At 37.9% G+C, this 25,293-nt stretch overlaps 2 protein-coding genes across 3 annotated transcripts in view; both read right to left on the bottom strand.

The window, feature by feature from the left end:
* The window catches only part of LOC113232470, a 28,813-nt gene extending 28,263 nt beyond the window's left edge, over positions 1–550 (bottom strand). For both annotated transcript variants that reach the window (XM_026467212.1, XM_026467213.1), the window contains exon 1: positions 294–550. In XM_026467212.1, the coding sequence (XP_026322997.1) occupies positions 294–348 (55 nt within the window). In that variant the 5' untranslated portion in view covers positions 349–550. The remainder of the gene's footprint in view (positions 1–293) is intronic.
* Positions 551–1,790: 1,240 nt separating this feature from the next.
* Positions 1,791–25,293, bottom strand: part of LOC113232476 — a 24,167-nt gene continuing 664 nt past the window's right edge. Inside the window, exons 2-10 of the mRNA XM_026467219.1 lie at positions 18,910–18,996; positions 11,648–11,814; positions 9,153–9,239; positions 6,854–6,913; positions 4,976–5,044; positions 3,076–3,153; positions 2,550–2,660; positions 2,257–2,466; positions 1,791–2,129 (exon numbers count right to left, since the gene is read on the bottom strand). Of these exons, the coding sequence (XP_026323004.1) occupies positions 2,039–2,129; positions 2,257–2,466; positions 2,550–2,660; positions 3,076–3,153; positions 4,976–5,044; positions 6,854–6,913; positions 9,153–9,239; positions 11,648–11,814; positions 18,910–18,996 (960 nt within the window). The 3' untranslated portion in view covers positions 1,791–2,038. The remainder of the gene's footprint in view (positions 2,130–2,256; positions 2,467–2,549; positions 2,661–3,075; positions 3,154–4,975; positions 5,045–6,853; positions 6,914–9,152; positions 9,240–11,647; positions 11,815–18,909; positions 18,997–25,293) is intronic.

The raw sequence follows: 25,293 nt of genomic DNA, 5'->3' as shown, positions 1-25,293 counted from the left end.
CTCATCCGAGCCCTAGTTATTACTATGATGCAAATATCGAACAATACAAACAAAAAAGCAAAAAGCTGTTTAAAGCCCGATACAAAGATCTGCAACAAGTACGTAGAGAAATTCGTATTTTTTTGTTCTGGCTCGATTCCGGTAGCCACGTTGAGGCAACGAAAGCTGGTTCGATTTGACAAATTGTGAGAAAAATGTGCTATTGTCAATTCAGTCGGGTCGAAGGAATTTTTTTCTTTGTGTTTTATCTTTGTATCAATAATAAGGAGAAAAAATGTTATTAAAATACTTACAATCCACAATAAATACGAAACACAATGTAAAAGTAAAGATTTTCAAATATATCATAGCAGTTGTTTATCGTTCTACAAAATTATTATAATATCACTGTAAAACTTCGATGAACTTCCTAAATCGTAAATGTCACCCAATTTTCAGTAAATATTTCAAGCGAGTTAATATACTTCATGATTATAAACTCCAGAATAAATTTATTAGATTACAATTTTCTCTGAGTATATTTTTAGTAATACTAATATTTCTGAAAAGCGCCTGCTTAGCCTTGAAAGTGTTATCTACCTTGTTCGAAACTCCACTGTAATAATTAATAACGTAAATCAATTAGAATTGGCAATTGACTGTGACTCTATGGGAAGCTGACCAGAAAATATAATAAGGAATTACCTTAACCGCAATATTTTTTTTATTTCAGCAAGGCGTTCACGAGTGCTAGGTGAACAATGTTATTTATAGATAGTTGATTGGTTTGCAGTTATTAACCTGCTCTTCAATAGTAGATAGGAATTGCCGGTTCTGGGCCACCTGTTAAGTGGGAATGTGGACTTTATGGTTGTGGGGTGAGAATGACTTGGCAGCGTTTAAAGGGGCTTTATGTATTTCTCCTACGCGCATGACCACCCATTATTGACCCCATAGCTCATCGCAAACAGCCACACCGCATCAAACAACACACTAAACCAACATTACCTGACCTGCGACCCTCATAGCACCACCAAAACACACATAATACACATAAGGTCCACATTCCCACTTAACAGGTGGCCCAGAACCGGCAATTCCTGTCTACTTTCAATGAAAAAAAAACAGCTCGTGTAATATTTACTTGCCGAATGTAAGACAGACGGTCACAAAATATCATAGTTAGAAACGAAAGAACAAACCTTGTAGATACAGTTGCATTTATAGGTATAACTTTGGATGCTAAATTAGAATCGAGTTCATAAATAACTAAGTAAACGGCGCAGGCCTACTCTCGTTCTCTGCCCAATATCCATCCGAAACAATTACTGTCAAATAAGTAATACTCGACGGGACGAACAAGTCGTGCGCCTGGTGTTAAGCTACGCGCCTGTCCATAACAGTTGCAGTACCATTTAGAGCTTTAAATCGCAAAGATCTGAGGGACACTGCCACTGCGCCCGACACCCTGAGACATAAGTTAACAAGTCCCACGTAACTGTAATTTCACCAGCACCTTTACCCTTCAAAACCGGAACGCAGTAATGCTCACATTACTGCTTGGCAGCAGAAATAGGTACTGTGGCTATACTTTCCTGAACAAACTCTTTCACAAGGAGCTCTACTGCTACTACATTGAAGGTGACACAGTTCCTTAAAATTAAAATTAACAGTACTTCGTACAGTTCAAGAACAATTAATAAAATTAAAAGTAACTTTCGTTTTAGTTCTATAAACTTTATTGAATTGAAACAATTACAAAAATAATAAACATTTTACAAATAATAAAATGCAACATGCAATGTATCAGCAATTCGACAAAAATAGGAATGAAGTTAATAAATAATTATTTATTCAGTTAAAGCATGTTCAAAATGTCTGTAAAGTTACATTTTCCATCGTCGAGTCATTTAGAGCCGTTTTTCATTTTACCATTCTTGTTATGGATGATTTTTGTAAGGGCCCAGAGATGGGCAGTGGGTTAAAACCCAAACACCCCACCTGCATTTTAACCGGATTTAAAACCGGCTAATGGCTCACAAATTTCCGCTCCATTGTTTCAGTTTTTATCTATCTTTGCCTTACTGTAACTATTCTGATGACTTACAGATTCTGGACCTTGTTCAACTGGTTCAATTTTAGATTTCTGGCTGTAAATGAATTAATTTGTTGAAAATTGGTCCTACGTCCTGCCCAAGTCGGTAATTAAATAAGACGTTTAAATTATTGATTTGACCATCTGACCACTCATACATAAATAATAAAATGATGAAATACCTAGTTACTTCGCTTGGATGATTTTTCGCGTGACCTGTTGTGTCTTGTGCATGATCACCAAGATCGGGTTCGTCTTGATCACTTTCACTAAGGTATGTTTCGTCTCCGTCGTCATGAAATTCAGGATCATGAACTCGTGCATCATGAATTCCTCCATAAAGGTTTTCTTCGACTTCCGAATCTGTTTCATTACTTACTAAGACTTTCTGACTGTGAACAATGCATGATTTCCCATGACTTATGCCACAATCATAATTGACTTTGTGGTCAGCTTTAAAATAGCATCTACTTACCTAAAGAATTGATCAAGACCCTTCGAAACCCAGTCACTTAAATTTGTCGGTTTTTCCAGTTTGTTTGTCCCGTTTATTTTATCATTGAATGAGTTATTTTCTGTTTGTTTACTGAAACAAAGTTAATAGCGTAGAGGGTGTTTAGTAACGTCACAAAAGTAAGCCCTTGTTTGATTTTACAGATAATGTTTTATTTTTTTAGAGTCAGAAAATTAAAGAAATATATGTAATAAACTTTATTGATATAATAATTCAAAAATGGTAAACTAATTAATTAATTAATAGAATCAAATGGCTTCTAAACTAGAGTATCACTATCAATCTCAGGAATCTTTTGGTTAAAATAAATATAATAAAACGACGTTATTAACAAAAGATCATAGCACTTTTAGTTAATCCAACTAATAATTTTGTTATTCACCCATTGCATTGTGATTATTAATAACACCTTATTTACCCTATGTCATCGTTCTCATATTCAGAACTGATAATATTATAAAATTGTATTAGACATGTCAATACCCACCTTACGTCCAAACGTCGTATTTGTGATTTTGATGCCTGCACATTAGGCGTAAACAGAGAAAAAACGCGTTTGATAACACTGTAAAATTAACCAAATAAAAATAATTAAGATACGAACGTATTAAAACTTAACGAAATCATATGATTTTTTTTATCAGTCGCATAGATAGTTATAAACAATCAAAAACTTTAGATAAGATAATTAAATTTACTTATAAAGGGTCTTCCAATGAAAGGTTTCGTTTTGATATGTAAAAAAACGAGTATTTTTAAGCGAAATGATCGGATGTTTATTTAATTGTAAAGAGGAGCGTATACCATTAATAACTACGTGCTACATAAAAAACGATACCATCGCTCTTTTGGGTGAAAAGTTTCCTGACCGTGTAATTTCTCGAAGAGGCGATAACAATTGGCTACCGAGATCTTGTGATTTAACACCTTTGGACTTTTTGTTTGGTGCTATAAGGTCTATGGCAATGGCCCACAATCAATTCAAGACTTCAAAAATGGAATTCGTGCAGTTATCGAGGACATACCGCAAATGTGCGAACTGGTGATTTTGAAAATTTAATGAAAAGAATATAGTCTTGCAAGCGCGGCCATTTGAATGATATTGTATTCCATTATTAATGGCATACCCTCCTCTTTACAATTAAATAAACATCCAATGATTTCGCTTAAAAATACTCGTTTTTTTGCATATGAAAATGAAACGTCAAAAGACCTTTTATTTCTTATCAGTTAGTCGTTAATGCAAATAATACTGTAGTTACTATTGAAGGTATTCTTTACTTTGGAAGACGGAATTCGGATTTATTGCGTAATAGCTCATACATATGTACAAAAAGAATTAATGACTACTTCCATTTCTCACATTCAAAACTGGATCCCAAGTCTGCTAATTTAAATCATCCCAGTTGTTTATTACGCACACACTCAGAAAGAAGAGTACTGGCTTGTCAGTGGTTAGCCATCGAGCATTCAACTGCTGTTTCAGCGCGGCAGTCAAACTGTATGACGGTATGCGCCGAATATGAGCGGGTTGAGTTGTTCGTTTTAAGAAGAGAGGTAGAAGTGGACTGTATGGAGAAGGAATGTCTGGAGAGGGACGGATCGGTAGGTAAAGGGAGTGCTGAACAACTGAACTATGCTACACTGTCCTTAGAGGTGAGTTTCGTGCTCGTACGTTGTCGCGCTTCCTCTACGTCCACCAGGCGCCTAAATTATAGATCTCCGACAAATGCGGTGGAACGCGTGGCGCTTCCGTTAATGCGGTGGCGGTCAGAGGAAACTACCAGTTACTGTGATCACTTGCTTTATCATCATTTAACAGTATAGTACAGTAACACATACAAAGGGTACTTCTCTTCAATGGCGAGTCGATAGCATATCAATAGTGTAGTCTACTAATATTATTCATTAATGTGAAGACTAAGTTGTTGATTAAACGAGATAAAAATCAAAAATGCATAGGTAGTAATTTTCATGGTAGGTTTAAACAAAGCAACATCGATCGTTAGTAATGAATGAATGAATGAATGCCATCAGTGCACTCTACACTGACACTCTATTGAGACTGAATTGCCGTTGCAACTAGATATTAGCGGAGTAACAAATATTATCATAATAGCATTATAATCACAGTGCAGTCTCAATGGAATTATAATGACCATTGGTTTTAGGAAAATTAGCAGAATTGGGGCACTGATGCGGATCGGACGCAGAGCGCAAGTGCTCTGAGGGTGAATAACTGGTTTAGCTTGAGGAAGTTGAGGATTTTTACTAAGTGCAGGTATACTACAAAAGGCTACAAAATGGTGAGACTTTGTATTTATATACTGTTTCTATTTCTAAGTCGATTATAGCGCAAATTGTGTACAATTGTATTTACCACATACCTCAAATCTAGATATGACTTCGTACTCGCGTTTATAGCTTTTGTGGTTTCTACATCCACCTTAGACGTACTGTAAAACACGAACAAATCATTATTATCATCCTAAGTCTTTTTGTGCTCACCCCACATCCAACACCCAGCCTCTCAAATACACAAACCCACTCGACCGGAACATTAAGGATCAATACTGCTGTCCTTATGTATCATAAACAACCTTAAATTAAACAACGTAATCGACATATAATATTAACTTATCTGAAATCAGCAACACGAGATCAACAAACCGTCCTAACCGTTTCTTTTATATCTTATTTTGTTTTATTATTAAACAAAATCAATTTAATTGACGTTTTAAAAAAAAGATCTTTAGGTGTCAATAACTCGAAAGTTACCAAAATGCCTTGTTTATGACAAGGAGCTAGGCATGATAGGGCGCAACTTGCGCGAGAGCGACATAAAGCGCATGATATCTATGCGTGAATAGCAGTATCTCGCGCTTTATACTACTCTCGCATGCTGTTCCTGTCTACCAGCCCGAGAAATGGGGAGTTCCGGGGAGACTACGGGCTCCCGCGAGCGTCTCTGGTAGACCTGGACTTGGGTATGGGACTCGCCAGCACGTTCGTCTGCCCCAGAATAGCGCATCTTAGTAGCGGTCTAGACGAGAGCCCAAGGCGAGGAGACGCGCGGGGCACGTGAGTTGCCCTTTAAGTCGGAAGTTATATCCGGACATTGTCGCAGGACCCAGCGACTGGCACTAGCCCAGAGGGCTAGTAGAGGGTGAGCTAGACATCATCCGGTCCCTCCAGTCGCGTAGGTTTCTGGGAACTAGAGAGACGCTTTGGCGTCGGGAAATGAGCGTGACTTACAGCTCCGCCACCAAAGAGGAGGTTTGGTAGTAGTCTTTAGAGTCGACAGCTTGAAAGGGTTAGAACCCTAAGGTTCACGGCAGTAAAACAGAAATATTCAGGTCTACAAATTCCCTGTTCGGGCGCCAGTGCGAGAGCGCTGCTTAAAGTTTAAAGTTCAAAAGGGTAAAGAACTAGTGGTAATAAATCCAGTTTTATTAATATTTATTCCAGCTTTAACAATATTTATGATCTTTTTAATGTTTATCAAAAAAATAAGAAGAGAAGATGTATTCGCTGCCGCAATCGAACAGGGAGTGACGGTGGAATTAAACAAAATCAGAATGTGAGGCAAAAGAATGGAACAATTCAAAATTTAAATTTAAATACGAGTGGCCAGAAACCGGAGAAAGGCGATAAAAAGGTGGGATGACGATGCAAGGAGGTCACACCGTCACAAGTTTAGCAGTGGCAACCGTTAGTTGCTCAGTGCGCAACGGGTAGTGAGCGTGTCTGCCTACAGCTCCGGTACCTGTCTGCAAAATAGGGAAGGCGCTGTACGTGCCCCTGGGGCAGCTCACCCAAGACAAACGGACTAATCTGGGGTCAGGACCTGACTAAGAAAGTCCCTGTGCGAGCTTACTTGAACAGGTTGATAGTGCCCGTCCCTATCAGCAAGAGGATGATAAGGAGGGTTACTAATCACTATAAACAAAACTTATGTAGAAAGATATGGGGCTGCTCTCTCGCAAGTCGCGATCTGTCCTGCTAGCCCTACTGGGGATAGCTGGCAACCACACTTGTTCAATAGTTCGTTACTTTTGTTTTTATTACCAAGTACTACCTGCACGTAATGGCACAACCTACTTATCTATTCGTTGTGAGAAATTCTCGATTTTGTTCTCAGCATTTGTTGCTTTTCTTACGTGGTCTGGCATGTATTTTTTGTCTTGGGTTAAGAAATATATAATTATATTGACGATCACCAACTACAAGCAGTAGTATAATATTACATTAAAAACTAAAGTTACCTTGTGAATATTTTCCAAAATGCACTCATATTATTTCTAATTCCCGATCTTCTATGTTTCCTATAAATTAAAGAAATATTAGTCCTGGTTTATGTCTCATAATAGAACGGAACTATTGTGGGTGATTTTAGGCTAAATCCGGAGAATTGTGATAATGAAGTTTAAGAGAAAATCTGCTTCTTTCCTGGACAAAATGACTTGCATTTATTCTGGTTATTAGTATCAAACTCGTCTAAATATTAAAAATGATTGATTTGTTTGCATATAAATACATAAGTCAAATCGGTCAGTCTGCACGAGTAAATTGGTGGCAGTTTTTGTGGCATAATTATCCCATAGATTTTGATGCAAAGCGACGCATCCGTAGAACAACGACCTATGTGCAAGATGCTGCTTATTCTCGGCACATTGTACATTTTGTTTGTTGTTCGTGACTGCGGATATCCACAGTCAAGATCGACTGTAGTTCGATTTTATATTTCCAAACGAAATAATAAATACATAAAAAAACTAAAAACACCTTTATATGTATAGGCCTTTTGAAGCACGAGATTATATTTTAACCCCTTTTCGCTGTATAATCACATTGGATATTGTTCTTCGTATGAGTCGAAATACTTTTAAATGACCATTAATTACCTCAGACGACAAAAAATATTTTTTTCGATAATAAAGATAGAATAATTTCAACCACTAAAGTCATCTGAAGTAACTGAGCGCAGTGGGTAATTGTGGGCAGGAGCTATATTTCCGGAATGGAGGGAAAGGGGTAGGCCGTATGTTTGGCAAACTAAGGCGCCCGAGTGGTTAATTAGATATGATTTGGCACTTGGACGCGCGGTTATCGGTTAACCTTTTTTAGGCAAAAATATGTTTTTGTTGTTTATAATACGTAAGTATCTGTCCAGTCAGCCGTGACCATGGAACATGTAAAGGGTCTAAAACTTTAGTTTGTTTGAAAAAACATATATACGCGATTTTAATCCGAAAACATAAATGTTTTTATTTCTAATGTGTAATTTGGCGAAAACCTAAAAACACGATATGGTGTAAAAATTATTAAAGGAATATTTAAATAATTAATTGTATACAGTTTATATAAACTCGACTTTTTGCTATACTTACCAAAAAATCGATTTACATAGATGGGTGTTCCGTAGATCTCAATACTTGGACCTTTCTTATTTCTTTTTTATATTAATGATATGCCATTCTTCGTAAGGGCCATTGCGAAATAGTATTCCTTGCTGACAACACAACCTTGATTTTTAAAACGATGATAACTATGACCATATTAATGATAGATAGATAGAAAGGGTTCTCTAAGGTAATTTATTGGTTTAATGCTAACAATTTATTGCTTGATGCCAAGAAGACAAAGTGTGTTAAATTTGAATTACCTAACGTAAAAGCTACTAAAAGTCCAAGCATGGAAATAAACGGAAAAAGGCTAGACCTTGGTATGGTTAATAAACTAGTCTTCCTGGGAGTGACCTTAGATAGTAAACTTCAACGGTTTCTACAATATCTTTCCTGAATAGCAGACCAAGCTCCGCTGCGTATGCAGTACGCAGAATACATGAGCTTACCGATGTTAGTACTGCCAGATTATTTACTTTAGTAACTTCCATAGTATAATGTCCTATGGGATTCTCATGTGGGGTAAAGCGGCAGACATTCAAACCATATTTGTATTGCAAAAACAAGCAATTCATTGTGTCTATCGTTTAGGTTTTCGGGTTTCTCTCAGAGAAAAGTTTAAGGAGACTGATATCATGACTGTGGCATCACAGTACATTTACTCAAATATTTTATATGCTCATAAAAATATACGTAATTTCAACAAGAAAGGAGGCATCCATAATATTATACTTTGAGCTAAGTCCAAACTCATGGTACCACGATTTCGTTTAACTGTATATATTTTTACGATAACATACCACAGCATATATTAAGATTATCATTTCCTTAGTTTAAAAACTACATTAAAAATATTTTGATTGGAAAGTCATGTTACAAAATTGAAGACTACGTGTTAGATAAAGATGTATGAAAAGACGAGACGGCTCTAAATTTCACACAAATTTGATTCAAAGTGTAAAGTATTCAATAGCATTCATTTATTTGAAAAGAGCATGCCTTAGAGTTTCTTGCTCGTTCTTCTCAGGAAAGTTAGCCTAGTAAACGAGCAGTTGCTTAAATGTGACGTGTTCAAGTGTAAATTTATTTTACCTATGGAATAAATGATTCTTTGACTTTGAGATGAAAGAAAAAAAAACTATCAATAAAAATAACATACTTATTATTTTCCCAATCTATTACAGTTTCGACAACACGTTGTCCGGATTCTTGAGCTACTTGATCACAGTCTGCTGCACTCCGTCGCCTGGTCATACAAAGGATTATTTATCATTTCAGTCTACAATTTGTGGAGCCTTTTAAGTTTAATATAAAAGCTGTTCTCAATTTTTGTTCGTCCAACGACGATCGCAGTAGATCTGCAATATCACATATCTCGTACACAAGGAAATTTTACAGTCCATCTTTGTATTTGGGCATCTTCAAAGTAGATGCTTGTATTAGCGCTGCAGTGGCAAGTCCAGCTGTGTGATTTTTAGTTCACTAAAGTGTGAATCATACAGAGGCTACGGGCTAATCTGGGGTCTGGACCTGACTGAGATAGTCCCTCTGCGAGCTTACTTGCACTGGTTATAGTGCCCTCCCCGTATCACAAAGAGAATGATAAGGAGGGGTTCACTATAAACAAAACTTATCTAGAAAGATATGGGGCTGCTCTCTCGCAAGTCGCGATCTGTCCTGCTAGCCCTACCGGGGATAGCTGGCAACCATACTAGTTCAATAGTTCATTGCTTTTGTTTTTATTACCAAGTACTACCTACACGTAATGCCACAACCTACTTATCTATTCGTTGTGAGGAATTCTCGATTTTGTTCTCAGCATTTGTTGCTTTTCTTACGTAGTCTGGCATGTATTTTTTGTCTTGTGTTAATAAATATATAATTACAAAATGACTTATATTTCGCGCGTCTGTAGCGCTTCAGTAATTTTTAGTTTACTAATATGTGAAACACACAAAGAGCTAGTGGGGTCGGGCGCGTGTCGGGTCGGGACCGCAGCGGGTCTGATGCCATGTATTTATATGGATTATAATACACCGAGCGCGGGTCCGTGCGCACATCCCGCGGCCGCGCCCGTCTCGCACCCGCTCTATGTGTGTTTTACGCTTAATTGTGTACCTGCAAAGTGGCGCGCAGGTGTCACAACTGTGACGGCAATGCATAGCTTCTATAAGCATCTAATTTGAAGGCGCCCTTTCACTTAGCGTTTAGTATTTAGTAACACAGAAAATTAAAACGATGGCACTCTCCTGCGGGTCTAATCGTGTAATTTTGAACCTTGACTGAAGTACAAACTAAAATGTGAAGCCATTATGTAATGTACAGTAACAGTAATGCTGACATTACTGCTTGGCGGCAGAAATAAGTAAGGTGGCAGTACTTCCCTGGACGAACTCTTTCACAAGCAGCTCTACTACTACTAAAATATTTAAAGTAATTTGTCGGCTGAACAAAAAGTTGTACGATCACTGGGTCTTTTCTCGAGTTCTTAGGTTTTCGCGGTTCTCATACATAGGAAATTAAACTATTTTTTTTTTATCTAAATCAAACAAATCAACGTTCGGGCACTTTACAGGTCCCATGGTCACGGCTGGCTGAGATGGTAAAGTCATCAACCAGTTATGCAAACCATCCTATTTTTCAATATAGTTACAAAATTTATTAAGTAAATACCTTACTATTAATTTTTCCAAAGAACATTCAATTTGCGTTACTTCGGTGTTTTATAGAAAGGGTTTCGCCATTTCAGAAAACTGTTCAGGGGAGCATGTTTTACGTTATAACACTGTTTTAACATATTTACGTAGTGTTTTTAAATTCTATTTTGGTTTTAATTAAGTTTAAATTATAATATTTAATTTAAAACAGGACGTAAATATTCAAAAAACAGTCGTGAACATACTTGTTCACGACTATTAGTTAAATAGTTGTACTCAACGTGCTCCCTCAAAAATTTTTCTAAATGGCGCTTTCGCCCTTTCTACAAAACACGGACGAATTATGTTTTACAAATTATTTTATTTTATTTTAACAATATTAATTTTTAAATTAAATTAATTATTAATTGATAATCAACAATGCCAATTAGAATAAATTAAAATATCAGTACTGCAGCCTTACATATCCGCTTAGGATTTTTCATCCGTTGTATGGCCTATATTTATTTCTCTCGTGAGTTTAGGTGTAATTTATGGTTGTCTATGGGTATGTCCATGTTGTGCGGGGCTATAAGTGTGCGTTGTAAAAAAAAATTCAACGGCCTCACGCAGCATCCTGGTTAGATAACGAACTGCTTTTGCAAGGACCTGGGGTTTGTCGAATTTAATTGAGTATGTAGGTTTATCCATAACATGCTGCCGAAACGTTGACTTGTTTAAAAAAAAATATACGTGATTTTGATCCGCAAAAATAGTTTCATTTCCTGCACTAGATACACATTTTTCTTAATTCTAAAAAACTGTAATTGGTGAAATTGCGCTTGCCGATGTTTATTTGAAAAAAAGAACTCCAAGAGCTGCCAGAATATCGTAAAGTCGAGTAAGGTTTCGATTACATTAAAATAATAATGTTTTATTGGATATCTATACTTTTGTACGGTTGAATTCAGCTACAGTGCCACTGTTGGTTAGTCCTCATAAAAAAATGTATACTAACAATTTACTTCTCATAACACAAAGAATTAACTTGCTAGAGCAAGCGGTGCTGGCAAAAATGAAGGGACCCTTGCACTCCATTTTGGTGGTGACGAGGAACGCCGAAGCCACGCCGATGACAGTCTCGCGACCACCGATCCACGTCACCAGCGGACCACCTTGGTCGTTCTAAAATTAAAATGTAAACCATTTATTTCCACACACATTAACTACTTAATAATGTAAACAAGACTATCTAAAAACATTTGTTTGTGGGGGATAGTCTCGGTATTCACAGAGGGGCAGAAGTCGCTCATCACGAGTTTTCAGCCTGCCCCCAAACCAGACCCTGTACTCTCATTCTCCGTCCGAAATATGTCCGAAACAATTACTGTCAAAGAGGTAACACTCGACCAAATTAAAAGATGCATGAATGAAGCTCATTTTTTTCCATTATAATTAAATGCTACAATGAACGTGTCATTAAGTTCGATACGCAAAAAAACAGATTTTGCATAAAAATTACTTACGATTGAATACTTGGAAATGGTCGAGCTATTTAAGAAGGGTGAGAAAGACAGTTTGGGAAAGTAGAAAAGAAAGAAAGTAAACGTAATGCATAAAAGAATTACAGCATTTTTAAAGTACAGCATCATTAAAGTAGAGCAATTTGGATTTCAAAAGATGTGGAGGTAGAGAGCTAGAAGGTCGGAGTGGAAGGAAACTGAGAGTGTTAGGACGTGGTAGAGTGAGCAATGCAAGTGTAGTGTGAAGGTAAAGATAGAAGAAAATGGAGACACGGAGTTGAAGTTCTCTGCACTCGACTCTTGGTGTCTGAGGACAGAGGTGCAGAACCAAAGAGCAGCGAGGAATGATGACGAGACGGTGGTGGTAGTCAGCAGTGAATTATATCACTTTGTAGTCGGAGGTGGAGTTCTACTTCATCGTGAGCGTCGATTTCGGTTACTCCTGCCGCTCCAAACTCACTTGGTGATGGTGAGGCACAAAGTCCGGGTAGGAGCAGAGTAAACGTGAAGACCGGGTTTAGCGTGAGGCAATCGAGGAACTGGTCTTCACGCAGGCGCGTAAGCATGGTAGGAGTAAGGCCAGGTGCAGGGCTTCGGAAAGGCGAGACGAACTAAGATTGCATATCAAAGGAAGAGTCTATTTAGGATTATCTATGGAAGAATAGATTGTAGAGGATAACATATCTGTCAGTCAATGTCAACATATAAAAATATTAAATACGAAATAAACATGTTTATAAAGTGAAATTGATGAAATAGTACGTAATTGGCATTGGAAAAACGAATAGCAAAATTCGGAGATACTATCAGTCTGATAGAATATGCCAAGGTCGGGAGATCAGATATGAAAAGTGAGTAAATTGTCAAAGTGCGAGAAATAGCTTACAATAGCAAATTTAAGTAATTTAGACACTAACATTGTAGTAAATATTAGTTGGAATTCTTTCAAGAATCAGGAAAAGTAAGAGCATTTCCTAGAAAACGTATAATGAGAGAGATGAAGATGATAGGGGTCCGTAGTATCTCACTACAAAGGGAACATCTACCACACAGGCATATTTCAGGGTGATGAAAGATATCTGAACATTGTTTTATTTGACATGAGTAGAGTCTTCGATTGCGTTTGTCAGAGAACTCTACTATCCAAATTAGAAAGTTATGGTCTTCGTGACCAGGTGCATAACTGGATAGCAAGTAACACAGAACTGAGTGTGTGAAGGTAGTTAAGGTCAATAATAATAAAGAGATTAATGCCCACAGATCAGGAGTTTAAAGTTAATAAATACGGTGTGCCTCAGGGATACATCTTAGGTCCATTGCTGTATAAATTATATTTAATTTAATTTATTTAATTTCGGACTACGTAAATCCACGTTTAAATTAGTAACAGACCTATAAACTATGTTAGTAAATTATTTTAAACAAAGATTGCGTAAATTCTATGAGTTTCCTTATGAGAGATCCCTCCACTTTCTCAGCAATCATTTCAAAGATGCTGTTGCTACCGTTACGAAATCTGTTTAAAAGAAAAGCGGTTTTCTTCTGTGTATTATATGTTAATAACCTCCCTGAAACGACAAAATATCTATGCACTCTTTTTGCAGATGACATGTCAATAATCATTAATTACAAATCTGACATAGATTATAAAAAAGAAATAAATGACACTATATGTCATTATTGACGGGCTTAAGAGGGAGCAGAGGAGTAATTACTAATTTTCGATTTGATTTTAGAGCGGTAAATCCACTTTAAAGTTAAAAATAAAATATTGTACGAGTAAGTACACGATATATTCAAGCACAGACGTTAATCAGAAACATAAAACAATAAAGTTTCCTCCATAGATAAAAATCACGAAATACTACTTAGTACAGACAGAGACAGACTTAGTAGCAGTACAGCTCCTTGTGAAAGAGTTCGTCCAGGGTAGTACTAACCTACCTTACCTATTTCTGCCGCCAAGCAGTAATGTCAGCATTACTGGGGTACTGGTACTGGTGAAATTACAGGCACATGGGACTTTGTCTCAGGGTGACGGGAGCAGTGGAACTGCAACTGTTATGGACAGGCATGTAGCTTGCCATCAGGTACACGACTAGTTCGCCCCGTCACTTGATATTATAAAAAAAAACATACGTTATGTCACGTTATGTGATCCGGGTTTATGTGAAATTGACATTTTGTATTTGTCCTGTTCATACTTCTTTGATATTGTTTATTTTACAATTTTATTGTTGTTACTTTATTGGCATTTTTTTCTTAATTTTGTTTGTTTGAAAAATTGCTTATTTGAAAAATGATAAAATTTTATGACCGTATTTAACTCCAATGTTATTTTAATATTTGGGTGAATTTCACTTTCCGAATTTCAATGGCACTTTTTGAGTGATTTTTGTAAAATCCTTTTTTCTTTTGGTTTTAAGGTCTTAAACGTACAAATAAGTTCAAACAATGTCAATAATTATAAAATTACAGAAATATTTAAGTGAAATACAACAAAAAACGTTATTTTAGGTCACACGAATGAGATTGCAGTAAAACGAATGATTTTCTAATAAACATAAATGAGAAAGACGGCACAGTAATGAGAAATTATTATTACAACACACATTTTATCGTTCACAAAAGAACATTTAACATGTAACAAATATTTTAATATAACTTCTTCTGTCAAAATCCTTCTCATCCGTGTCAGACCATCTCTTTATCTATATGTAATTAATAAATAAATCTAAATAAGTATTTTGTTAATGTCACATAAACTTTGTTATACATCAGTATATCATCATCACCACCATCAACATCATCATCATGATCACCATTATCATCAGTATCATTACCATTCACATCATCATCACAATCATCGTCATCATCACTACAATCATCATCGTCATCACCACCACTACCATCATCATCGCCACCACCGTCATCACTACCACCATCTAATTGTTAAATTTCAAGTAAATATTTGGCTTAAAGTAACTATTTGACTTAAAAGTAGACAAGGATGAGAACGACAATAATGATATTTGGATACATTTTTAATTGTCAAGTATGTAAAATATGCTGGACCGTTATAAAAGTGCATGGATTTTAAAGTTCCCTTTATCTAATTGATGTACAATAAAGTTTATAAAACTATTACTCAATATTTATTTAGATAGATTGCTTTATATGAATGAGAACGATTTAGTCACTAGCGCTGAAATTGGTATTTAAGTCGATTTTTTGTTAAAACGGAGATGCACTGGTTACTTCACTGGTTACAGGACTGACATCAAACATATTGAGCAGCTATAACTCCGCATGCCCACTGAGTGAACCTGCCCCGCGGCAAGGCCAACACTGGTGGGGACCTGAGCTTGAGAGGCTACGAAGAAGGGTAAGGAGAAGCTTCAATAGAGCAATGAACACATGCGCGGATGAGGACTGGGAAAACTACAAGACGGCCAAATCCAAGCTAAAAAAGCGCATACGATTCAGGAGCACCGCGTCATGGCGAGGCTACTGCGGGAACATAACGTCTTGTGCACAAGCGAACAGAATAAGGAAAATCCTAGGCAACTCAAACTCAACTGAGCTAGGTTCAATACGCAAAATAGACAACACATACACAACTTCCCCTGCGGACACGGAGAGAACCCTACTGGAAGCACATTTCCCAGGATGTAGGTTCGTCCAAGACGTAAGGTGCGAAGAAATGAACTACAATACATCGACCCATAATTGGCTATATGCTGAACAAGTAGTAACATACGAAAAGACAAAATGGGCAGTAAACACCTTTGAACCGTACAAAGCTCCGGGCCAAGATGGAGTATTCCCCGCTCTCCTACAATGGGGCGGGGGGACACTGGTCCAGCACCTGGTCAACATCTTTCAGGCCTGTCTAGCATTCAGCTATGTGCCCTACAGCTGGCGAGAGGTAAAAGTCATATTTATACCGAAACCAGGTAAAAACGACTACACTGACGCGAAGTCCTTCAGACCAATCAGCCTCACATCGTTCTTTTTGAAAACATTAGAAAGACAGAGAACTGAGGGATGGAGCGCTTAAGAACATACCACTACACGGAAACCAACATGCATACAGTCAAGGCAAATCCACTGAATCAGCCCTACATGCCATTGTGGGCAAGATAGAAGTGGCCCTCAAAGACAAAGCAATCTGCCTAGGCACCTTTATCGACATTGAAGGAGCCTTCGACAAAACCAACTTCTCCAGCATTCAATCAGCACTGAGGAGGCACGAAGTGGATGAAGTGCTCATCAGCTGGATTAGCAACATGCTAAAATTAAGAACAATAAAAACGACAGCAAATATGACCCCATGGGCGATAGTAGCGAAGGGATGCCCTCAAGGAGGGGTACTGTCGCCTCTGCTGTGGAACATGGTCGTAAATGACCTCATCATTAAATTGAACAAAGAACATTTCTATACACTAGGATATGCTGATGACATAGCTATACTGGTAACAGGAAATTATGCCAATGTACTCTGCGACATTACACAAGCTGCACTCCGGATTGTGGAAAGATGGTGCAGGGCATATGAACTATCGGTAAACCCAACAAAGACGGAACTAGTAATGTTTACAAACAAAAGACTACTGGGTAACTACCTACTACCCAAACTCTTCAGTACAGAACTACAGATATCAACCGAAGTCGAGTACTTGGGAGTAATACTGGACAACAAGTTGAATTGGAACAAGCATATGGACAACAAAATTAAAAAAGCCACTATCACCTTCTGGCAGTGCCATAGAATGGTAGGTAAACAATGGGGACTCTCACCCAAAATAACACTATGGCTCTACACAGCAGTGATAAGACTCATGATCAGTTACGGCGCGATAGTATGGTGGCCACGAACCAAGCTGACGACCGCAACCGACAAACTGGAAAAATTCCAAAGACTAGCTTGCATGGCAACGACCGGCTGCATGAGGACAACTCCGACTGCGGCCCTCGAAGCGATGCTGGACTTGCGACCCCTCCCAATGTTCATTAGACAGGAAGCGGCGTCAACAGCAGTGCGTCTTAACAGAGTCGGCCTTTGGAAGCACATGAGGATCCTTTCTAAGAAAGTCCTTTATAAGACAGTCAATGAGGAACCGCTACTGGAGGCGGCTGTGGATAGGATCCCAAAACAATACATCTTCGACAAAAAATACAAGATACAATTGTTTGAAGATCCAAATGAAGGACTGAACCCCAAAGAGGTCCGCGTCTTCACCGATGGATCTAAAACAAATTCAGGAACAGGTACTGGGGTATTCTCAGAAGACCTCAATATCAGGATATCAACACCGCTTGGTGACCACAACACAGTATTCCAGGCTGAATGCATGGGCATCAAGTTGGCGGCAGAAGCAATCATAGCGAGAAGAGTAAAGAACCACTCCATTCGAATACTCTCTGATAGTATGTCAGTACTTCAAGCACTGAACAGCTATGACATAAACTCAGGGCTCATTTATGAATGCCATCAAGCACTCATGGAGGTATGTATACAAAACCACTTAACTCTACAGTGGATCAAAGGACACAGCGGCTCACGGGGCAATGACGCAGCAGATGAACTAGCCAGAAAAGGGTCGGAGACGGACGCAGTAGGACCAGAACCCATAGTGTCCCTCCCCTACCAATGGTCCAGAACAACTATACACAAAGGTACAAAAACTTCACATAATAATACATGGACCACCCTTACGGTTTGTAGACAGGCGAGGGAAGCACTCCCAACGCTCAATGCCAGTCTATCACGAATATTAATTAAACTCAACAGGCAAGAGCTTCGCACTCTAACTGCCGCCCTAACAGGTCATGGTCCATACAATAAACACCTTTTCAATTTAGGTATCACAGACAGCCCTCTATGCAGAGCGTGCATGGAGGGGGAGGAAACGGCTGCGCACATCCTACTACAGTGCTCCGGCGTGGCCAACTACAGGGCAAAGTACCTTGGAGTGCCAAGGTCGCTCCCCGAAGTCTTCAGCAAACCGAGGAGGCTGCTGAGATTCCTGGAGGAGCTTGGGTGGCACGAGTAGGACCCTGCACCCACCACACGTAAAATAGGCGCCTTGTCGTCGAGTTGCGGACACCAGCCCGTTACACCAAGTACCAAGTACCAAGTACTTCACTGTGTACTCTCCAATCTGACAGGAGCCCCTTCTCACGTATGCGAAGGGTGAAGGTGATGCTGTATGAACTTTTGTGGACGCTTTTAGTTGAATTGACACTAATGATAAGAAAAATTGAAACACATTTTGTATTCCCGAGAAAATATGTTTGTTTATAAATAAATTGGAAAGTTACAGTATGTATTTGACGTGTAAGTTATTAGCGTTTATCCTCGATGGGTAATATTGCGATTTCCAAGAGTGTTTAATAAGAGTGTTTAATTTTTATTCTTCTTTTCGTAAAATTAGAGCGACGTGGGACAGGCTCCCATGAATGAGAAATTGCCCACTTTTTAATTTTTATTCATTATTATGACGTAGTAAAATAGTCTTTTTATGTGTAACACAAACTAAGTAAGCAAGCAATCATATTAAATAAATAATGCTTAGCATTCATATAATAACATAAAAGTTACTGAAAAGGACACTTTTTTGGCGGTTATCTGAAAACGACCCATTTGTTGCGCCAGTACCTGGTGCAACACGTGTTCATGACACTTAATGTATAATATCTTTTGTTACCGTGTTTGCTTGCGAATAAATAATATTTCATTTCAGTTCATATATACCTGACAAATCCCATGTCCAAACTTTTCCAACCAACTCTTTTCTGTGTTATCATCCTCATTACCATCTGACGGGTGATTATCCTGTTCCTGTTACCGAAAGGTTTATTTATAAAATTAATACTAACTTATACATATAAACAAGCCCTTAGATCGTAACTCTTGACAAAATATTAACATGGATAATAAGTAATTAACGACTTTTTGTAAAAAAGATTTCTCACAGATGGCGCTACGGCAAAAAAATCGTTACAAACAAAAAACAAAGATCTGCTACAAGCACAAAGATCCGCTAGTTAATTCCATGGCCTAGTTGGCATAGCTTCTGGCACGGTTTGCTGGAAGACATTTGTTCAAATCCTGCCGGATCAAAGGATTTTTTGTAAGCATTCGATCTTTGTTTTATTATGTAAGACAAACTAGTGGAGTAATTTCACAAAATTGACATCCAATAACTCAAAAATTTTAATTTAGATTTTTTTGAATATTTTTTTTTATGGTGGATGAAAACAGCAGCGCGTACCGTGTGGCTCTAGGACGCTACCGTACCAAAATTCTTAGGGACACCGTGTGTCTTTAACAGTTTTGAGGGGAAGGACGCATGACGCGGTAAATGATACAATAAACTCAGTAACAAAATTGTTATAATAAAATAATTTTAATATTAATTTTGATAAACTCACTTAAGGTGAGTTTATTAAATTGATCACCAATGGTTATCATTAAATTGTGTCTTTAAATTTTAAATAACGTTTTGTTTTTAAACATATATCAGTAGTCATTAGTTTACTTAACAGTTATAATCCTCAAGAAAGACTATGATGTAGTATGTTTCATAAAAAAGCTATTATAATTATTACTAAAAAAACCTAAACTTAATTTTTATTGAATTGATACTCAATTATTTTTTATGTGAAATTACTCCACTAGTTCCAAAAAACTAGTTCAAAAAACCAAATACAAAGACTCGACAACAAGCACATACAAAAATTCGTGAGATCCGCTGGTTCGTTCCGTGGTTTAGTTGGTATAGCGTCTGGCATGGTATGCCAGAAGACGTCGGTTCGAATCCGGCAGGATCGAAGGAATTTTTCCTGAGTTTTCGATCTTTGAATTAATAATTATAACAAACACATATAAGAGATATGAAAAACTTTAAATTGATATCGAACGTACGTTACCCTAATGAAAAAACGACATTTGTAAGATTTTTTAAATAAAACTAGAAATATCCAAAATTGTAACGTTAAACGCTCCGTTGCATTTAGTTTTTTTTTACACACGGCAGGCAGATGATACCACTCCACCTGATGTTAAATGGAAAGTGAAATCTAAACGTGAAGGTACCTAGTGTAGTGTTGATACTATAACTGCCCTAGCCACCTCCACCCTGCATGCCTACAAAATGCCTCTTCACGCCTCGTTTGAAGGACCCCATATCATAAGGAGGGAATACGTGCGCTGCTAGGGGATACATTTGTCGACTGTGCGACAGAGAAAGATGCCACCAAACCTTTTTGTCCGCGATGGAATACGGCAAGTTGTAACACGGTGACTACGAAGGCCAGCGCGTGTCTTACGGAGCAGGAAAGGAGTATAAATATGACATTCGTAGAGTAAAAATATATAAAACTTTGTTAAGTCTCAGTTTATATTAAGAGAGCGCTAATTGATTTTAGTATCTTATACATTAATTTCATAACTAAATCTTTAGTAATAACGATACAACAAGGGATCAAACGAACACATTATTTCGAAATTACGTATTAGAATTATTTGCAGATAAAATAGATATTGTATGTTAAATAACTCTGTAGGAAGTTTATAAAGTTTTAGTTTTATATTAAATTTCACTTCTGCATCCAAAATGTGTTGTATTTTTGACGACCTCCGTGATCGAGTGCCTTGCAAACCGATTTTCATGGAATTGCCATTTCTGAGGTCCCGGGTTGGATTCCCTTCCGGGTCAGTGTAGAAAACTGACTTTTCTATATTGTCTCGGGTCTGAGTGTTTGTGGTACCCTCGTTGTTTCCGATTTCCATAACACAAGTGCTTTAGTTACTTTGGGGTCAGAGCAACGTATGCGATGTTGTCTAAGGACGCGTTCCCACTATGTCGTGACGTTTTATTTATCGTTGCACGACTGTCGCGCTAAGCTGTTCCCATATCACTACTATCTGTCGTGGCTGTGTCGTGGACGATTATTTTATCGTTGAACGACTATCGTGTCTAGCTGTTCCCACTAGATCGTGACGGCAATTTATCTTTTCACGGCAACCGCCTTGTCGTTTATATGACAGAGTCGTTTGATGCACTGCAGTTGCTTCTATGTTCTTTTGGAAGCCAGTAGTGTGTTTTCGCTTCCGTGTGAAATGGATGAAGATGAAATTATAATAATGTATTACTTTTTTAAATGGCGGAAGAGGAAGCAAACGAAGAAAAGAAAGTTTTGGGTACATCCAATGTTATTAAAAAGAATTCCATTAGGATTATGTTAAAGTTTATAGATGAACTCCCCACCCGATCAGGGCCCTAGTGGTGTGAGACGGGTGTGTGGACGATACAAGTTAGCAGATTGGGATGAAATGTGCCATTTCTTTGCGTCATACCCCTGGCAGGCGTGCTTTACTTCTAAACTGAACTGAACGTTATAACTTAGGCCTTTTCAAGACGAGAGTGAATAGGCATTATTTAGGTGTGCATGCTCCATCGTCGACCTCATCGTCACTTTCCATCAGGTGAGATGGAGGTCAAATGTGCATTCATATTTACAAAAAAAAAAACTGAAATGTGATGAGAGAAAACTTTGGGACTATTTAAGAATTAAAATTTTGTAACAATATGTATTTATTTATTTATTTTATTTAATAGTTTATTGTACAGGAAAAATACAACAAGTCACAAAGAATACAAGCGAAATTAAAAACAAAAGGTTCTGCTTATTTCTACTAGAAATTTCTTCCTGCAGACCTAAATACAGGACACTATAACTAAAAGAACGGGCATATGTGCACAACAAAACAAAAAAAAAATAAAAAAATATAAAAATAATATAAAAATATTAAATTGTTATAAATTATATAAATACTTAGATAAATACATATTTTATAATATAATACCTAAGATATGGATGGAATAGTAGATAAATAATGCTCTTTAATTCTCACTTTAAAAATAGCTAACGATTTACTTTCGTGAACAGTAATAGGAAGTGCATTCCAAAGTCTGACCGCATGAACAGTGAAGGAGTGAGAATAGAAACCGGAATTGAAGCATGGAAAAGATAACTGGGACCTAACAAGAGAGCGACAGGGTTTATCCTGGGACCTAAGGAAGCTGAAACGCTCTTTCAGGTACCCGGGAGACACAGGGTTATGTAAAATATTGTAAAGAATGGAGACAATATGCAAATTCCTGCGGAGACGGATGGGAAGCCATTTGAGCTGACTGCGGAAATGTGAAATTCGGTCATATTTACGAAGCCCAAAGATGAACCTTATACATAGGTTTTGCAGTCGTTCAAGCTTATTTAGCAGTTCTTCAGTAGCATCCAAATAGCAGGAATCAGCATAGTCTAAGAAGGGCAAAATAAGTGTTTGGACTAAACATATTTTGGTTTTTAAAGGTAAATCGTTTTGGAGGCGCTTAAGTGAGTGCAAGGAGAAATGGACTTTACGACTGACTTCATTAATATGTGGAGTCCAAACCAAATTACAATCTAAAAGCAAGCCAAGATTAGTTGCAGTAGAAGCATAAGCAATAGGCGTGGAATTATACGCTATAGGTGGGACAGAATCTAGATGCAATAAGCCACGCATATACCCACTTCCCACAATCATAGCCTGTGACTTTTTGGGATTCACCAACAAACCAAAACACTCAGCCCAATGAGCGATGCATCGTAAATCAGCATTAACCGCTTCAACGGCTGCAACGACATCAGACGCTTTAAAACTGCGGTATAGCTGCAAATCGTCAGCATAGAGATGAAAGTTTGAAGACAGCACAAAAGTGACAGAATTGATGAAAACAGAGAAAAGGAGAGGGGAAAGAACACCACCCTGAGGAACGCCAGCAACTAAGTCACACCAATCAGAGGAAGCCTCGTCAGAGCGAATACACTGCGAGCGGCCTCTGAGGTAGGAGTCGAACCAAGCTATAACCGAAGGAGAAATATTAAAAGAGCGAAGGGAAGCAAGCAATACGTCAAAGTCCACAGAGTTGAAAGCACTGCTGAAGTCCAGAAGTATAAGCAAAGTGAGAAGACCATTGTCCATTGCGAGGCGAATATCATCTGTTACCTTCAACAGTGCAGTCACAGTGCTATGGCCAGAACGAAAACCTGACTGAAACGGGGAAAGCAACTTATTAGAAGAAAGATACAACATTAACTGCTTGTTGACAATGTGTTCGAGGACTTTGGATAGAAATGGGAGAATGGAGATGGGACGGAATTCGGAAAGGCAAGTAGGGTTAGACGTTTTGGGTAAAGGTATAACATGGGCGAGTTTCCAATGAGAAGGGAAAGAACTAGCTTGTAAAGAGAAGTTAAAAACATGAGTGAGGATAGGGACAAGTTCAGGGAGTATGAGGCTAATCATACGGGAACTGAGATCATCATTGCCAACAGCAGTAGAAGAAATAGAGAGAATATGGGTTTTGACCTCACATTCGGCAACAGTCCGGAAGGAGAAAGAGGTACATGTACGGTAAAGTATAGTCAGCCAAAATGCGAAGGGTAGCGCTTTTACGATGCTTATCTAAAGTAACAGGGGGTAGGGAAAAATGTCTATTAAGCGCGTTAAGATCAGGAAGGGACGAATCACCAGAAGCAATGGTACGACCAATCCCAATGGACTTTAGGAATTTCCAGATCTGAGTGGAATCGCATTTCTCAACGTTATCGTGAATGTGCCGTCTCTTAGCATCTCCAACCAAGTCCAACACAGGAGTCCAGTCAATATTACCCGCCTCACTCTTGAGCGCCTCCAAATCAATGGCCTTGAAATTTCGGAGAATACGAAATTTCGACTTACACTTAGGAAAACGAATTTTATACGAGAGAAAGACAAGGTCATGATAAGAAAATACAGAAGAGAACTGTCCATGGGAAGCACAATGCTCAGGGGACGAGACTATCATAAGATCAAGAAGAGATGGAGTGCAGTTGGCAAAATGATGAGTAGCAGACAAAGGTAAAATATGCAAGTTGACAGAAGAAATTAGAGAAAGTAATTTATGGGCACGAGTGTCATTTTTTAGTAAACACGTGTTAAAGTCACCCATTAAAATAGTGTGATCAAAGGAAGGAGAATGGTCGGAGAGTAGACACTCAAGGGACTGAAAGTAGTCGATATTAAGGGAGGGGCTATAAAAAACTGCAAGGAGCACTTTCTTGTGATGCACGGAAATGTTTAAAAATAGGTGCTCCGCGGAGTTAGAATACAAGTTAGGAGAAGCATCAACAACATGTTGAATATCAGCTCGCAGATATACTGCCACCCCTCCACCACTTTTACCCGTCCGGTCATTCCGAACGAGCTTAAATCCGGGAAGACTGAAATGAGTAGAAGGAAGAGAAGGCTTTAGAAAAGTTTCTGATATAAGAATAGCGTCAACAGGAGAATCTATGAAAGAAGCAAGGAGGTCAGAATAGTGAGAGGGGACGCTTTGAGCATTGATATGAACAACATTGAAATTTTTGGGGAAATTGCAGAAGGCTGAAGATAACTGATCATGCAGAGTCAAAGCGATGGAATCATTACTGTCATCAGCACTAAGAAAATGGCTTGGAGATGAGGAGCACGAGTAAAAACTATCATTTATCCCTAAAGTAACATCCATATTAATTAACACAAAAATAAAATATAATATTAAATTTTATAAATATATGAGTAATAATACATAAAAATATAGTATATAAAAAAAAACCAACGTACAAACTATAACTAAAACAACACCGAACCATCAGCACTCGCCGTAGAAATAAAATATAACCATGAACAAAGCAACATAATACAAGAGGCCGTAGCCAAAAAATAATAAAGCTAAATTCATTGTCAGTTGACAGCTGAGGTTTGATAGAGTAAATTTAAATTTAACAAGAAAAAATTAACTTCTATAAAGAAGGTGCTATGTTACCTACCACAGAAATAAGATAGAAATACCTACATATAGAGCAAAAATTAATTTAAACACAAAGAACAAAAAACAATAAAAAAAGAAATCAAATTACGAGAAACAAAAATCACAATCACAATTAGTGCAACCTCCGACGCGACTTAGCAGCTGCAGAACCCTTCGTCGATTTACTAGCTGTCTCCAATGGATTTACTGCAGCCTGTGCGACGTCAGTTTTCCCAGCTGCAGCCGCAGGGAATCGGGCA

Source organism: Hyposmocoma kahamanoa, unplaced genomic scaffold (assembly GCF_003589595.1).
Source record: "Hyposmocoma kahamanoa isolate Upper Pololo Valley unplaced genomic scaffold, ASM358959v1 76, whole genome shotgun sequence".
NCBI classification, from domain to species: domain Eukaryota; kingdom Metazoa; phylum Arthropoda; class Insecta; order Lepidoptera; family Cosmopterigidae; genus Hyposmocoma; species Hyposmocoma kahamanoa.
The sequence above is the reverse complement of the archived record's forward strand: the minus strand, read 5'-3'. Positions and strand labels throughout refer to the sequence as shown.